At 39.4% G+C, this 18,342-nt stretch overlaps 1 protein-coding gene across 6 annotated transcripts in view; it reads left to right on the top strand.

The window, feature by feature from the left end:
* Positions 1-18,342, top strand: part of PLA2G4A (phospholipase A2 group IVA) — a 151,864-nt gene that overhangs the window by 119,746 nt on the left and 13,776 nt on the right. For 5 of the 6 annotated variants that reach the window (XM_065554450.1, XM_065554451.1, XM_065554453.1 and 2 more), the window contains 5 exons: positions 987-1,124; positions 1,479-1,571; positions 5,224-5,295; positions 7,776-8,018; positions 15,010-15,194. In XM_065554450.1, the coding sequence (XP_065410522.1) occupies positions 987-1,124; positions 1,479-1,571; positions 5,224-5,295; positions 7,776-8,018; positions 15,010-15,194 (731 nt within the window). The remainder of the gene's footprint in view (positions 1-986; positions 1,125-1,478; positions 1,572-5,223; positions 5,296-7,775; positions 8,019-15,009; positions 15,195-18,342) is intronic. The other variant, XM_065554454.1, reaches the window with a different exon arrangement.

The raw sequence follows: 18,342 nt of genomic DNA, 5'->3' as shown, positions 1-18,342 counted from the left end.
GGTAAAGTTTTCAAAATCATCTAAATTCCATTTTCAAAAGATATTTTAGAGCCCATCTCCTACTGCAAGTCAATGGGATTTAGATTTTGAATAGTGTAGGTCACTTTTAAAAATGGAACTTAAGCTCCTAAGTCACTCAGGTGCTTTTGAAGTTTTTACCCCATGCATTTATTAAGTGTTATACAAGCCACAAAATGTACAGTCTCCTTGTATATGTAAACTTTATAAAGAAAAAAGAAATTGTATTATAGTTACAATGTTTTTGCATCCTCTGTTGTTAGTAAACTTTTTAACTGGCTCCCAACCCTGTCTGTTCTAATTGTATTTCACTATAAGTCTTAGTTTTTAGTGAAATCCAGATTTTACTTCTGGAGTCTCTTCAAAGCTTTGTGCAAATTAAAACAATTTCATCTGCTCTACATGTCGCCATACTTCACATTTTCAGTATACTCATAATAGAGAGAAACTCATAATTTTGTATATCCAGCGATCTCTGAGGATCGCTGCCACTGTTGGGATTTGTGTTGGTGATTCACATTGATGCATGAGATGGAACCCAGATGTTGTATAGCCTGTTTCACTATCTCTCTCCCTGCCACTGTCTACCTAATTTTTTCTACAAATTTTGTTATGGTAGGAATGGGTGAGGTTTCCAGCTTAACTTCAGGATCAAAACTCCCATTGAAGTCAAGGGAGTTTTGACTTCTGCATAACTTGGAAGACATTTCCAGGGGTTCTTGAACTAGTGGCATACCCAGATTACATGTGTCCTGGAGAAACACTTTCAATTTAAATATATCTCCGGCATTTTATAGCAGATGAACAGGGAACAATTTACCATCAAGTATATATCCTTGTATGCTTTTCTTTCCTCTTGGAGAAAGGTGCCAGTCATTTGTGTATGTTACAGATTAATTGTTTTTGTTCATGCTGCATTTATGTCTAGAGGAAAAATGTGAGCTAATTTCTTTATGTAATGCATGCAGATTGGGTGGAATTCAGTCCATATGAGATTGGTATGGCGAAGTATGGCACATTTATGCCTCCTGATTTGTTTGGAAGTAAATTTTTTATGGGAACAGTGGTGAAAAAACATGAAGAAAACCCCCTGCACTTCTTCATGGGTAAGTGAATGATTAAAATAAATAAATAAAACAAAACTGACATTTCAATTCTCTTCTCTCAAGTGCTTTTAAATTTGTCTTTCTGTAATCAGAAACAGTCTGACACAAGAATAACCTCTATATAAAAAGTCATATCTTAATAGTCTGGTGGGAACCCACAAGAATGGTTCCATATTCAGTGATGGGAATTTCATGATGTGGTGCACATCTGAGTTTAGGATCTAATCTGTCCCAAAATCTCATTGTTTGTGTTATTCCAATGCATTCTCAAAGTAGAATTAGCTATTTAAATAATTTCATATATGTTTTGTTCTGCAAGTTTCCATTGATTTAGTCATTTTCTTCCCATTTCAGGCGTCTGGGGCAGTGCATTTTCTATATTATTTAACAGAGTACTTGGAGTTTCCAATTCTCATAATAAAGGTCCCACCATGGAGGAAGAATTAGGTAATGTAACAAAAACAAATCTATTAGCCAGCAACTGGTATTAACATTTTAGTGAATTAATAACTGAAACATCACTATCACTCTAGATCTGTGTGTGGGTGTACGACACTATGTTAACCTTTTCTTGCATGTCAAAAACCAGGGAAATTTCACCAATTTACATTGATAGACACCAGCATAGGACTTGGAGGGCAGGGGAAGAGAATAAGTATTGCTTTACTTTTTCAATACTTTCCCCACTTTTATTTATTTGTAGTCTGAATTGGCACCATACTTGACCTGTGTCAGGGCTATTGGAAGAGGAGAGGTCTTGCACATAAATATTCTTTAAACAGATTTTTTTAAAAACATGATGGTTTAAATATACATACACCAAAGTGCTTTTTCTGATTGATGTGGTCAGCTTCAGGAGCCAACAGGCTGCGAACCTGCCCTCATGGCTACCTGCAATTATAATAAATGTCTTTTGAGGATGGGACTGCTCATGTAATTGATAAAGGGATAATGCAGTTTTTCACCTTTTGGTTGCCAGTTCCATTCCATTCCAGGGTGCCCTAAATTCTTACCATCTGATGATAGTTTAGTTTCTGTGAAACTAGTTTAGTGCTCTCCATTCACTTTCTACTGGACAGTGTCCACATCATTGTAGGGAGGGGAATGTTGGAGCTTGATGGTTGTGGTAAGGTACATCTTTCAAAAATGCTAGTTTGGGGTTTTCTAAAAGCTTTTGATATTGGAATGATTTTTACTCCTGTACTGTGTCCAGAGACTGTGGATAGGTGCTCATGAAATGCATTTTAACCACTAAATAAACCAGAATAGTCAGCACCCATGTCCATAGCCTGAGTTGAGTGGATGAGGTTTGGCTGTGCATAAAAACTCCACTATCCCTTCTGTCTAGTAGTTGAGACTATTGCTGGGACAATATGGGGAAGCTAGCTTTGTCATGCTGCTCCTGTCTTGTGGCAAATAGAAGAAATCAGCTTACAGGACTTTCTGCTGGTATAGTTCATGACCAACAAAACTCACTGCATAAAGAAAAAATAATCTGGTTAATATAATAATCTGTCTGAGTTAATTTTTGAGGTTCTGAAAATAGGAACTTAGGCATTAATCAGCAAAACACTTCAGCAGATACTTAAGTTTAAGCACAAGTAGCCCTGTAAGAATCACTAAGTTTACTTATGTGTTTAAAGTTATGCCTGTACTTAATTGCTTTACTAGAACAGGGCATCACTTTGAATTTTTAAAGAGATCTTTTCTCTGGAAAAAAATCCTTAAAAATAACATCTATTTTTTACACTTCCAAATATATTTTTCAACATTTTTCATTAAAACAATCCTTGCTCTTGGTTTGAGATGTTTCCTGTTTGTGAGAATTTTTACAGACAAATACAAAATACCTCAAAGTGAGAGTTTACCATGGAAAGGGTGATGAAACCTGAATATATTATAGTGGCAAAACTATAAAACTTATATGATGGAATCCTACCCCATTAAAGTCAATGACAAAACTTCAGCTGAGTTCAGTGGAACCAGGACTTTACCCAAAACCTATAAGCCACATTGAACATGAGAATTAAATAAGCTATTTCTCATATCTTTTTCTTAAAAAAATACATCTTTGACATTCAAAATCTATATTTGTGGCTTTTAATAGTTTCTTTTTTCGGTTGTTAATTTTTGTCTTGTCAGATATTCTTTGTTATCATCCAAGAATTTGTAACATTTGTCTTTGTTGCATAGTGTTAGCATTGACAATAGTTTAAGTAGTGTCTGAGTAGCTATTTAGTTTTCAAGAGTGAAAATATCTAAGGAGAAAATCTGTAATGATAAACTCTTGTGTGTCTGTATAGATTTCTACAGTGTAATATCTAATCCTACAAGGACTAGTCCTCATAAATAATCAGCATAGTGTTATATGTATAGCACATTTAAATTTAATTTCCACATGCCTTTTGTTAACCTGAATCTCTCTCAATCAAGCTTTCTGTTTTGAGCTAGCAGAAGTATTGGAAATGCATGTTGCTACTTGCCTAATGTTTTAGTTGATCTTATCCTTGATTGGATAATATACTTGGTATAAATGACAATCTCAAACAAAGAATTTTCTACCCAAGACCAACTCTGTCCTGCAATGACAAAAATTTGGTTTATGTCATAAATAACATGGATGATTTTCTTTAGCCAGAGGCAATTGGTTTATGATATCTATTCCATTTTATTCAAAACAATTATGAGAAGACAGTCCTCTTTCGGCTTCAGTTACTTATTACTTGTTTTCACATTTCTAGTATAGACTATTTACATCATAAATTATCTTGGGGAGGAAGGCTGAAATTTTTAAAGGACCTAAAGGAGTTAGGCACCAAATTCCCATAGCTTCAGTAGCAGTTGGGTGCCTACTTTGAAAATCCCAATTTAAATCTTTACACCGAAACAGATGAAGTCAGAATACTGGGAGCTTGGTGAGCTTGTTTCTTCCAACACACACTGCCCACAGTATCAGCTGAAGATGATTTTCCAACACTAGGCTGTTTATAAAATGATTTTCTTATAATTCAGCTGAAGTCAAATAACTAAAGACAATGACAATTGAAAATCCATTTGTTTCAAGAAAGGCTTTCCTTGATTATTTTAAACATAGTTGTTTACTTTAAATGTAGTAGCAGAAATAATTAAAGAAAACAGAGTTTGCTGACTGGAAAATAGTTTTCACGTAAATTAATCTCCTTTATGAGCTATTTGATCTGACTGTGGAATGTATTGCTGCTTTAATTGCACAGCTCTCAAAAACCCTTTACCTTTTTTTTAATATTCTTTTATGGTTTTGGAAAAACACCAAGTAATTTACAGTTTCAGGCTGAGTTTGATTATTTTGGATACAATGATCTTATCCTGATGGAAAATAGATTTTTGCCAAATAGGTACCTTGTGTTCATTCTGTTGATTAATGATGCGAAATGTAAAATGCCTGTTCCTCCACTGAAGTTAATTGCTTTGGCCTAACTGCTGTTTTTTTGTTTTTCATTTTTCCCTATGAAATAGATTTGTATTAAAGTTATGTAATTGTCTTGTTTTCTTTTATTTCCCAGAATGTAGAGGGGTACTTGATATGCACATGGCATTCCCATTACCACAAATTAAAGGCATACATTCGGAGGAGAATATATGGCTTTGTTGTCAGGCTTATTTTCTATTAAAGTAGTTTTATTTTGTGGGCTTGCAAAACAGTCATTAGTTTTGTTATTTTGCTTACAATCTTGGGAAAATCAACCCTGGTATAAGTAGTTGTAATTCACAATGGATGTTAGTGTGCATTGCCCATGCTTATGTCTGGACTGCACTTTAAAATTCCATCTGTTCTTCAGAGGATTTTCTGCCTTGAAAGGAGAATTCCGTTGGATAATGCTGAATTCCTGTGAAAAAGGGCAAACCCATCCTGAACTTTGCAACAATTCCAAACCAGGATCACACAAAATAGATTCTTCAAAGTTGTGTCCAAATGTTATTTGAGTCCCTACAGCTGTCTTGCTTAGTTTTCATTTCCTATCTATCACAAGTACTATACAATGATACACCTTGACACTTTTCTGATCTCCTAGTAAGCTTAGATCTAACAATTTAAGATATTGTATATTTTTTTCAACAGAAAACATTAGACTAAAACATCTTGTGAGCAATGATAGTTCAGACAGTGAAGATGAATCACAGGGACCAAAAGGTAAGGAAAACCCCATGGTCCAGGGCATGTTTTACTTACTATATCTGTTGCACTTTTTCTATATATATACTGTTGATTTGTCTAGCTAAAGCAAGGTGATTGTGATGGCAAAAGACAACTTAGGGACCTTTGTTGCTATCAGTCATGTACATACCCCCCCAAATGGGCCAAATCCTGTTTGACTTACCCATGAATATTGTCCTTTGTAGATCCCATTGATGCCAATGGTAAAATTCTACTGCTTGAGCCAGCAATCTTAAAAAAGTATATGCTTTGGCTTTAGCTTAGTAAGGCCAAGAGACCTGAGCAAGAGACCTGACAGAGGCTTTTCTCTTCATATCAGCCCAGACTGTTCAAGCTGGTAAATAAATGAGCATTCAGAGACTTGTGCCTTAACATCAGCTCAGAAAGCCAGCAGTGCTGCCCTAATGATCCTCACAGAAGCCCACATCTTGACATGAGCCAGTAACCTCATCAAGCCGTATTTCCCACCAAACTGAAGTAAATGAGCTAGCAAGTTCACCAGTGTCTGTGGCTTGGTCATCAGCCCAGTAAGCTACAGATGCCTGTTGATTTCAAAGGGCCCTTAATCTAAAGTTCAGTTGAGTGTGGCTCAGTCTGAGTCCACTATCTTTGATTAGCATTTCCGGTGCTTCCAGATACCGTGTGAGTGACATCAGTATTGCCATGCTGGACCTAAGGCCACCATATTGGGTAAAATATGGAAATTGAACTTGGTGTTTTGGAAAAAGTGACTTAGAGACTTAGGAGCATAATTCTATTTGAAAGGCAGTGGGGCTCAGGCTTCTAAGTGCCTATATCACTTTTGGAAATGGGATTTAGGATCCTAAGTCACTTAAGCACCTTTGAATTTTTAACCATTATCTCCATCTTGCCCAAATAGTTTATCTTGATTTTTATATATGAAAATGTTTTCAACTGGGAATGGGCGACAGGGGATGGATCTCTTGATGATTACCTGTTATGTTCATTCCCTCTGGCATTGGCCACTGTTGGAAAACAGGATACTGGGACAGGTGGACCTTTGGTCTGACCCAGTATGGCCATTCTTATGTTAAAATCTCTTATTCTTTCACGCACCACATCATAGTTGTTAGAGGTGATGTTGATTCTTGTAGAAGAAATAGAGACACCCAAAGCTAACAGGCACTGTTTTAGGTTTTAATGATGGTGCCAGCACTGGCAGGAGGAAAACAAAACCTTTGAAAATGAGGTCTAGTCAAATAAGAAGCTCATCACTTCTCCTTTGACTTGAAATAATGGGGAGGGAGAGATACCAATTTCAGTATTTATTTGCAGATATCCTGCTTCAGTGTCATAGTGTCCAACATAAAGAAAACAATCATTATTTACGGCCTTGTATGTCTGTATGCGGTTTACACAGCTTGATTTGTGACAGTGAACACTGGGGCTTGCCATAATTCTCACACTTCCACAGGATAAGTCTGCAGTAGGACCTGCAGATCAGACTTCCTACTCTTTTGACACTTGCTCTGCCCCTATTTAAATGAAAAACAGCTCATTGTGAACCATGGATTAAAGAGAAAAATGAGAATGCTACACTTGGAACATCGGGCCTGATGCTAAATTCCTTGAACACTCAAAACACCTACAGAAGTTGGTGGGAGTTCGGAGAGCTCAAGGTCATGCCCCACAGGCAGTAAGATTCTTTGCAGGTTTGAATGGAAGCTATAGATGCTCATCACTTTTGGAAATCAGGTTACTTTAATGTAGGTGCTATGCTTTTGATTGCATTTTTAGTTTACTTGGGCGATGTTATCAGAACAATCTTGACCCAAAATTTAGATATTTAATAATTATTTTTTAATAAAGCAAGAGCCATAGAAAAACTTTTGTAACTTAACTATTAAATGCTCAGGTTTCTCTGTTATGCAGATTTGTAGAATTTAAGGTTTAGCTCAATATCTACATCCTTATGTATATCTATATATTCCTTATGGCTGTGAAGATACAGATACAGGCCTGAGTTTTCACACAGGTGAAAGGCTGCTGATCCCCCTTCACCAGCACATGGGGCCCTAAATGCAGCACCACCGCCGTGGTTCCACCTAGCAGGGCCTAGGCCATACAGCAGGAATCTTCCTGGAACACAGGGGCCTAGCATGGTGGGGGGGTGCATTAGAGAGGCCAGTGAATGTGCTATTACATGGATCCACACCCATCCCACAGTGGCAGGAACCCTATCATCTCCACAGTCATGCTATTATAGAAGCAGCAAAGAAGTTAGATGGATGCTCTACAGTTGAGGAGTGAGAATTCCTCTAGCTCCTCTTAAATGCTCTGCGCAGACTCCATTTACTTGAGCTGTGCATGAAAGCAGGGAATGGTTTGGTCCTGGGAGAGATGTGAAGGCTCCCTTTCGCTTCAGTAAGGTGTTGAAGCTGAAGCCTCATTTTGACACTTTTCATGTTAACTGCTGGTCATTTTTTTACACACAGGCTCTGAAAATCTTGAGGCTGCAAAAGAACTTCAAAGTAGCAGTCAAGAAAGCTGGGTCCAGCGCATGCTGATGGCCTTGGTGGGAGATAGTTCCCTTTTCAACACCAGAGAAGGGCGTGCTGGGAAAGTACACAACTTTATGCTGGGCTTGAACCTCAACACATGGTACCCACTCTCCCCTCTAGCAGGCCTGGGTACTCAGGAATCTGTGGAGGAGGATGAAATGGACACGGCAGTCGCAGGTTAGTTCACAAAATATCTGTGCACTGCATTTCTGTCAGTGAAAGAATAAATTGTGAGCTACAATTGTGGGAACATATCATTAGACTGGAATGCTTACAGCTGAACACTTCTGAAAGCAAGAGCATATTTGCACAGGGGCAATCTTGAATATTTACAAGCACGTTGAGGTCCTTAAAATGACTGGCGCTGTGAAGCGCAATGTGTTACTCCTATATGAGGCAAGTCAAGGCCTCCTGGCAGAATCAGGACTGACTCCATAGAAGTGCAATGTGTTGGTTCTGTATGATGCCCACCCTAAGGCTTCCTGTCAGAATTGGTAGAACAACATACTTACTTGTAGGGTGGGGAGGAGTTGCTCTTTCCTTGGTAGAGTTGACGAAAGTGCTTTATGTACATGGCTACTTCCTGGCTTTCTTGAAATACTCACAAAAGACTATGTGGAATATCCCATCACGCTCTTTTCATCTTCTCTTATTAGCATGGGGCAGAAATGAGTCTTGCTAATCAACATCATTTTCTTTCCTTAATGCTCCCCCTTCAGTCCCGACTACAAATCCTGTCCCTTCCCTACTCATTGAATTTTTCATAGTAGATCAGCAACAATAACAGTTAGTTCTTATATAGCATTTTTCATCTGTAGATCTCAAAGTATCAGCCTCTGCCTCCAGTCTTGCTGCTCTGTTTTTCTGCTTCTCTCCCAGCTATCCCCAGTGTGGAACATCCTTACTCTGCTAGTCCTCTAAGACACACCTTTCTCCTCATTAAAATCCCTACCTCAGCATGATAGATCCTTTGGGCACTTCCACATGTCTTCATATCTAGTCCATGTGTGTGCAGGAGGGGGAAGTTTGAATTTGTTGTTATGGAATTGTAAATACCAGATGTCATTTAAAAGCTCAAGTAACAAAGTGACTCTCTAATGTGTATTTGTTAATGTAACTATCCTTTTGAACAGTTCTATAGTAATTTCCGTCTGTGCTCCACTTTCTAAATATTATTTTTCAGCTCAGAGGTGTTTACAACTGGGTAATCTTAATATTTATAGTGGCATTTATAGTGCCTAAAACAGACAGGAAAGTGCTTAGTAGATCTGTGGAAAAAATAACTTTTGATTAAATGTAGTATATTTCAGGCACATAGTATGTAAAATCAAACCCTCAACCTCTAGGATTTTCATTTGAATTGAAATTTGAACCTCAGCTAGACAGAGATCCGCCTCTCTTTTTGACTACGGGTCATTTGGAGTTTCCCTGGCCACGTTCTAATAGTTTTTTGCTGTTGACTTTTTTTTTTTTTTTTTTTTTTCATTTCTAAGTATTTGCTCAAATTACAAGATTAGAATCCAGTCTTGCGAGTTACCAAGCATAGTGCTTATGATTATGAATAACGCCTACACTTTGTTCAACAGTAACTATCAATAGAACTGGGCCCTCAGTGGTTAGGAACAGAGGGGCTGTACTAAGATGGATTATTCAGTAGTGTACTTTTGATACTACCGATGGATTTATCTATATTTGTACAAGAGCCTGGGAGTCTAAAGAAGTGGCTTCAAAGGAACCTTTGAAAATAATTCAAAATATTACATGATTTTTCATGTCCTTTATCCATGTTGCTATTACCCATGGTTTTAAAAATAATATAATTTGACCAGAATTAGCAATATGTTTTCTTTTTGTTTATTAATAGGAACATTAAACAGACCAGAAATAAAGGCAACTTAAAAAACAGAGATGACATTTGTATAGTGCTTTTCACATTGATCCCTTCACAGACTTATAAAGTCATAGTATATGTAAAAAACCAGCGCTGCACTTAGGCATACTTGACAGTCATCAGTGGACATTGAACTCAAGACCTGCACCGTTGAAAGTACAGGCAGGGCCGGCTCCAGGGTTTTGGCCGCCCCAAGCAGTGCAATCGCGATCTAAAAAAAGCCACGATCGCGATCTGCGGCGGCAATTCGGCGGGAGGTCCTTCACTCCCAGGCGGAGTGACGGACCCTCTGCCAAATTGCCGCCGAATACCTGGAACTGCCGCCCCTGTCCGGAACGGCCGCCCCAAGCACCTGCTTGAGAAGCTGGTGCCTGGAGCCGGCCCTGAGTACAGGCATCTAATGCTTCAGCTTAAAGTAGCAGCTGGCAGAAGGAAATACAGTAGATGGGACCGTCCACTAGAAGGAGACATGACCACATGCATGAATCCAGGCCAGTGTATTATACATACACAATTATCATAAAATACATATAAACATGAATAAAAGCCCTATACATCATAAGACACCATAATCACATTAGATCACAAGGGATTTTCAAGAGAGGATCATACGATTCTCTGCCTCCCTCCCCGCCCTTGTATGGCATGCAAGGGTTATGTTGTTAAATACCAGCCAAATTGGCCTGATAAGCCCAGAAGAGTGGTGGGGTTGGGAGAACAGCCAGGCAACATTCTTTAGCTTCCCCTTTGCAGGATTGCAAATGCTACGTTGTGCAGTTGTTTCTAGGTAAGCTTTAGTGGGGAGTGACTAGCAAGACAGGAGAGTAAGCAGAGCTGAGGACAGGTGCTCTATGTGGTATTGTGCTCAATCAAATCATCAAATTTAACCGGGAAGAGAGCTCCACTCTTTGGGACACTTTTCCCAGGCAGGCCACTCAGCTTGATGACCTGGAGAGACAGGGGAGCAAGAACAACTTTGGGCCTGAGGAGCCCTGCCCCAGCAGGCATACTGGGCATGCTCCGGTTGGAGAAAAGGCTTAAAAGGGAGTCTCCTCAGCACAGCAGGGTGGTGGGTGGAGAGAGACAGATCTCCCTAGGGAAAGTAAACCAAACTGTGGAGTTCTTTCAAGTTAAATTTGGTAGATTTATTATGGAGGGGTTATGCCAGGAGAGCATCCCCAGGAGGAGGACTGCTGCACGGAGCTGAGACTCCCCCGCCTGCAGAGGGCCATGGGTCGGGTTGCAGGGGACAACCACAAGCCACAACGTACCCTGAGGAAGGACAGAGCAGTAGGAAGAGACCCAGGAGAGTGTGTTAGCTGGACCACAAGTAGCAGAAGCCTTCTTTATGAGGATCTTAGAGTTGGAACCCAGTGTTGTGGTTGGGCTCAGGTTCCCTGATCTCCTACCACTAGGTAAGACTGTCACCACAGACTCTAACTGCTAGGTGGGGATGCACCCCTGCTCACACCTGGTCATGGAACTGCTACCTATTCAGAACAAACAGTTTTTGCAGATCTAGATCCTAGTCTTATTGCAGGCAATCCCTGGGCCTATTGCCACTGACTTCAAACAGGCCAATGTTTGGCTCTAATCCTTTGGAGCAGGAAGTCCTCACACTGAAACTTTTTTTATTTTTCCATTAAGAATTTCAGCTGTTGAAAATCTTTGAGCTTTGATTCAATTAAAACTCCAGACTGGCTTCTGCATCTAATCTGTATATATTTTTTAAACATATGCTTCCTCAGCTGGATGGAGTTTTATTGAATCCAGTCCTTCTGTGTGGCCCGAGCTGTCTCCTTTTATTTTAAGTAGAATTCCCATCTAACTTTTGCCCACAATTTTTTTTGTTTTTAATAAATAACCTCAAATCTACTTGAAAACTCCTGAATAATTAATATATAGACTCACTGTTGATCTATTTCTGTGTCTTTGACATTCCAACACCCTTTAAAACACTCTTGAGAAAATGCCGACTGAATAACAATGGGGAAAAAATATCTCATAGGCTTTGCTTCCTTATTTCAATACTTATGGAAACTATTTTATAGTAGATGCATGTCAGTTGTGAATGCCCTTTTCAACTCCTTTCCTTTAAATTGCTCGCCGTGACAAGGAGCATCTGGAAATAAAAAATGAGAACATGTTTTATAAGCTATACTTGAAACATTCTTTCTTCTAAATCAAATTCTTGTATATCGGATAATCACTCTGCTGGTCACACACAGATTCTATTAATTTATGACTGTACTTTATGTTTTACTGTTAAAAAAGATTTCATGTGATAAGAAAGTATCTTAGAGGTGCATCTTTCTTTGATGAATTCACATGTAATAAATCCTTCCATTTTTATCCTACATCTCACAGAGAATAATTTCAGAATTCCTAGGAATATAAACTAGTATCTTTTTTTTTAAAGAAAACCTGGACCAGCCACAACTGAGTAATCCCATGATCTCTCTCACCTGGCACCCTGTCTGCAACAGTGGCCAATGCTGATGCTTTAGAGAGAGAGGCAAAAAATCCATATAACATACTGTAATTTACTCCAATTCATGGAGTCACTGTGAGTGCTGTGCTACATAAATCCCCTAGTTTGGGCTCAGTACAGGAGTAGGTTGGTGAAATTTAATGGCCTATGGTATATAGGAGGTCAGACTAGATGATCTGATGGTCCCTTCTGAACTTAAACTCTCCGAATCTGTTTGGTAGCATGCTGGGTATGCCACACATTTGGGGGCAAGTGCTATAGGTGTTCCAAGCATTAGGTCCTTCAGGTGCTAACCTTTGGGGAGTTCCCATAAACCTTCAGAGTCTGATGAAAAACACGGGATATCTTACAAGGGCTGCCAGAAATGCACAGAGCAGTTACCCTGGGCACCCTTGCTTTAACCTACAAACCCAAGATGAACCAACAGTTCCTAACCCAGCCCTTAGGGGGAGTGCAGTACTGGGGTACAAAGGGCAGCTTCTCCTGTCTGGCACCAGAGATCATATTCTCTCCTTCTTCTTTCCCTGTATTGTTGATGCAGATTAGGAAGCAATTTTAACATTATCAGCTGTTACTTTTGCTGATATAGATGGAGATATAAAGAATAGCACCATTAGTGCTATTCAATACAATACAGAACAAGTGTTAGTACAAGTGGTGTCACCACTAATTTATTCTCATCCTGGAGATGGGAGACCATAGTATCATCTGTGAAATCAAATGTGTTGTTCTGCTTAGCATTTTGGAGCAGTGATCAATTGAAAAAGAAGACTAAACTAACTAAACCATTTTGGGGGAAGAGCCATTGTTGCACCTCTCAACAAGAACTTTATTTTGGCCCCATATTAAAATTTCATAAATTTAAATAAAGAAAGCTTTTATAAATTGATGAAGTGATTTAATTTTTTTTTAAATTCTAGTGAAAGCAAATTGTTCATAAAAAACCAAACACAAATGAAATACAATCATCATATCAGTAAGAACTGGAAAGGTAAATTGGCTGCAATATAAACAAAAGAAAAACAGATACAATTGACTTTTATTTTCCAGGCTGAGAGCAATGTAAATACATACAAAGTAAATCTGTGTGTTTTTACACTTCCAGTAATGTAAGGTGTTATTAACATATAATGTAACCAAATTTATTTGCCTGTAACTTAAGTTAAGAGTAGCTTTTTAATAAGGCATAGAGAAATATTGTTCTGATGTCTGGTTAGGTCTCAATAGTAGTCCTGCATCTCAGTCACATATTGCTCTGAGGGAGATTTCCCTTGAGAAATTCAGGTACAAAATAGGAAATTGGTGCATCATTTGATGAATCTGTACTTGGGTAAAGAGAAAAGAATCTAAGTACTTGATTTGAGGTTTAATGGGCAAAATTTTCTTCATGGAACCTGAAGTGCAAGGGGCAACCTGGTTTTTAGGAACTAGAGTAAGAATCAATTTCCATTCATTTTTCCTCACGTGAAAATACCTTTGCAAGGGTGACTATTTACTCTGTCATCTGCGTAGGGTATGCATGATTGTTTAACTCAGAGGCATAGAGTTTAAGGCCAGAAGGGACTACTAAATCCTCTAGTCTGCCTTCCTGTATAGCACAGGTCATCCACACCTGGACGCTACCCTGGATTGGTAGGTATTAGAGGGAGAGACAACAGAAACAAATAATCTGAGTGCTCAGGTGCCATAGTGTTCATCATTCCTTGGACTACAGTGCCCTCTGCAGACATCGCTGTTTAAATCAAAATTTCAAGCATCTTTAACTTAACTTTGGGAGCAAACCGCGGTTTATGATTAAAAGTCCTGTTATGTGGTACAATCAGGTATATTATGAAGGAAAAAAATCATTCTTCAGAAAGAAGAAGAACAGGAGTACTTGTGGCACCTTAGAGACTAACAAATTTATTGGAGCATAAGCTTTCGTGGACTACAGCCCACTTCTTCGGATGCATATAGACTATATATATATATGTCTATATGCATCCGAAGAAGTGGGCTGTAGTCCACGAAAACTTATGCTCCAATAAATTTGTTAGTCTCTAAGGTGCCACAAGTACTCCTGTTCTTCTTTTTGCGGATACAGACTAACACGGCTGCTACTCTGAATTCTTCAGAAATATCTTTAAGACCTAGGAGAAAATATTCAACCTCTACAGGGATTATTTAGCAGTATCCAGAGACTGGGATGGTGCAAATGGGCATGGAGAAATCTCCCTCTCTTCCCCCTTCACTCCCCCCCGAACTCCTCCCACACACAGATTGAGCTTTGAGATCAGGGAGGGAACACTGCATGCTTTCGGGTCTGTGGACTCTAACTTGACAACTTTTTCTGTAAAACAATATTATGGTTCTGACCAATGTGACAAGCAACATGGTAATGTGTTAATTCATGCCTAAAGTCTAATTTCAGACACTTGAACCTTGAAAGGATGTCAACACAGTGTTCGGTTGTGCAGATTGGCACCGAAGGACATACAGTGAGCATTTATGATTTTGCAGTCAGATATCGGATTTGGATAACCGTTTGCTTTGGGTTCCTAGGGGGGCTAATTCCTGTCACTTTGGAAGTCATCTTATTGTGATTATTTTTAATACACACATACATTTTTTGTTAAGACTTCTTACTTTACAGTAGATCACATTAGGCTTACATTAAATTAAGTTACTTAATGCAATTGTCATCCATAGCTCTGAGGGATTCTACAATCCATTAGAAGGGTACTTTACCAATTCAATTACTAACTGTTGGGGATTTTTGGATTTGTTTTTTGTTTTGTTTTGCCTAGATCCTGATGAGTTTGAGAGGATATATGAGCCACTAGATGTGAAGAGTAAAAAGATTCATGTAGTGGATAGTGGGCTCACCTTTAACCTGCCATACCCCCTTATCTTAAGACCTCAGCGAGGTGTTGATCTCATAATCTCCTTTGATTTCTCTGCAAGGCCAAGTGACTCCAGTCCTCCTTTCAAAGTAAGTAAACCAGACCATTCCTTCAGTTTGTGTTATCATTTTTAAGGTGGTTAGGCCCAGATTCTCAAAGATATTTAGGCATCTAACTCCAGTTGATTTCAATGGAAATTATGCACCTACATATCTTTGAGAAGCTGGGCCATACTTTTTATCCTCCCATCATGCTGATGGCAAACTCCATTCTTGTGTGGCTTCCAGGCCCTTCCATTCACAGGGCTTTTTTAAAAAAGTCTTACTTTGGTGCCATCATGGCTCCAGCTCTGCAGTAATTGACTTTCACGTCAACAGTTTTCTACTCAGCCCCCAATTCTGTTCACTTTACTCAGGAGATTAATTCCACTGAAATAGAAGAGACTACTAGCAAGAGGAAGTCAGTGGGATTTGACCCTCAACAAAATGTCACTTGAAATAATTCCTCACCTGATTTTTTTGGAAACCTTGCCTGCACAATGACATACAGAATTTGTCCCTTAAATCTTTTTTTTAAAATAAACTACATGCCATGATCTGTTGTCTCCTCTTGTAAAAAAATGTTTATAATCAATATTAAGCAAATAAGTTACTTACATTTAATAATAATAAAAATAAAACAATATGACACAAATATAGAAGAAAATACTATATGGAAGTTCCATAATACAGTAGAATTACAATAAGCAAACATCCAGAAATCTGAACTGCTACTTCAGTCTTCTTTTGATGTCATGTGTATCTCATGTTAAACAAAATACAAAAGGATAAATTCTTAATGTAAGAAGTGAAAAACCTCCTTTGTTATCTATCATAAGCTACTCATTAGATCATCTATGGAACGTGTATCAGTACACTTAGGGTTTGTGTACACTGAACCACAGTGCGGGCTATGGGGATGTGAATTGCAGAGCACACCAAAGTGTTGCAATCTTACTGCTCTGTATGGATGCAGCTGGTGGAAACAAAAAGATTGCTAGTTCACATTAACGCAGTCTCTTTCAAACAGGAGTGGGCTAACGTGACCTAGATACCTTTTAGTTCATGACAGCAATGTCCACACGGGACAATTAGATCGCAGTACTTTGGTGCGTGCTGTGCAGTCCACACCCCCATAGTCTGCACTGTGGCGCAGTGTAAACATAACTTAATCTTAGTTTAAATACCGCTAGGTTGTTGTTATAAATAAATAGTTAATAGCGGTAATGTTTTCAGAAGTACCTGTCTTATTTTCAGACGTGACTGACATACTTAGGGCTGGATGCACCAAGGGGCTGGTTCTGATATTTATGTGATATTGAGATCCTCAAAATCTCCATTCAGCTACCACCTAAATTCCCTAGCCTCCTAAGGGCTTGTCTACACTTGAAATGCTGTAGTAGCACAGCTGTAGCGCTTCAGTGTAGACACTACCAGTGCTGACAGGAGAGGTTTTCCTATCCGCAAAGGTAATCCACTTTCCCAAGAGGCAGCAGATAGGTTGACAGATGAACTCTTCTGTTGATCTAGTGCTGTCTACAGCGGGGATTAAGTCCAGTTGGCCTGTTCAGAGTATACCCACTCGATCAGACTTTGCACAAAAGAAAGCCAAGGCTGACTGATCAGGAAGTGGCGGGAGGCTGGTTGAGGAGGCTGGAGGGGAGTGTGCGTGTGCACATATGTACATAGGTACCAGCTCAGTTGCCCAGTGGTAAGGGCTCTGACCTGGGATGTGGGAGACTTCAGATCCCCACTCTGCTTGATTTGGAGCAGGGACTTGAACCCAGATCTCCCACATCCCAGGATGAGCGCCCAGGCCATTGGCTGTCCCTCTCTTGTTTTTTGTGAGAAAGGGTTTAGGTGCCTTGCTCTAGGAGAAGGTTTACAGCTGTGAAGGCCAAGTGGAGATAGGCATCTTCATCCAGCCTGGAGTTAGTTACTTAATTACCTCTAAGGGGTGGGGCCTAGGCCACTCCCCTCTCCTCAGCATTTCCGATGGGCTACCTTATATGGCTCCCCCTTTCAGCATGCTGACTACTGTGAATCCCTCTCTGAGGCACCTAGCTCTCCCCATGCACTGTACAGGGAGTAGATGTGCCTAACTTGGGGCTGAGGATTCCACTGGATTGCCACACCTAAATCCTGCTATGGATTATTAACTTTTAATGAGATTTAGACTCTGACAGTGCCTGAGTCACTTTTGAAATTGAGACTTAGGCTCTGAAGTCACTTAAGCGCTTTTGAACATTTTACCCTAATGTAAAAGTATGATTATAGATCAGTAACTGGCCACAAAGGCTTTAAATGAAGAAATGGATAGAAATTTTAGGAGTCCAATTGTCGTGGCCTGGAGATTTTTCATCAGAGCAGTTCCGGTTGTTGTTCTTTAAAGTATCCAGCACCGTGTGATAGAGATTTAGAACACTCTTTCCCTTTGCCATTCTGACTTCTTTCTAGACAAGAGATTTTCAAACCAAATGAATTTCTCTGTCATTGGTTTAGACACGGAGGACCTGGTCTGACTCTCAGTGAATTCAATGGAAAGGCTGAGAAGTGGATCAGACATTATGACTTCTTCAGAAACTCCCTGCCAGAAAGCAGGTTTTCTTTATAATCCGAAAGTTAACAATTTCTCCAGCTCTAAGAGGAAGTCATTTCCATTTATTATGTTATTAATTAATCATTAATATAATGTTGTTATATATTGAGCATCAAGCATATGCTTGACACTGCACCAACATGGGTCCCTGTCCCTTGTAATGTAAAATCTAGTGCACTGATGTGAATTCAGTAGCATTGAATGGGTATAACTGAGATGAAAATTTGGCACTGTGTCTACAGGATTAATGGGGCTATTCTTCAAAAATAGATAATGATCGTTATCACAGTTCAGGGCAACTGCACCTATATCCCTCTCTGTGGTCTAGCAGGAGCACCCACTCTAGCAGCTTCTGGCTCCCCAGCTGTCACCTCTCTTGGGCATAAGAATGGCCATACTGGGTCAGACCAATGGTCCATCTAGCCCAGTATCCTGTCTTCCGACAGTGGCCAGTGCCAAATGCTTTAGAGGAAATGAACAGAACAGGAACAGGCAATCACTGAATGATCCATCCCCAGTCGTCCACTCCCAGCTTATGGCAAACCAAGGCTAGGGACACTCAGAGCATAGGGTTGCATCCCTGACCATCTTGATGGAAAG

The sequence above is a fragment of the Chrysemys picta genome, chromosome 8, assembly GCF_011386835.1.
Source record: "Chrysemys picta bellii isolate R12L10 chromosome 8, ASM1138683v2, whole genome shotgun sequence".
NCBI lineage: Eukaryota > Metazoa > Chordata > Testudines > Emydidae > Chrysemys > Chrysemys picta.
The sequence above is the reverse complement of the archived record's forward strand: the minus strand, read 5'-3'. Positions and strand labels throughout refer to the sequence as shown.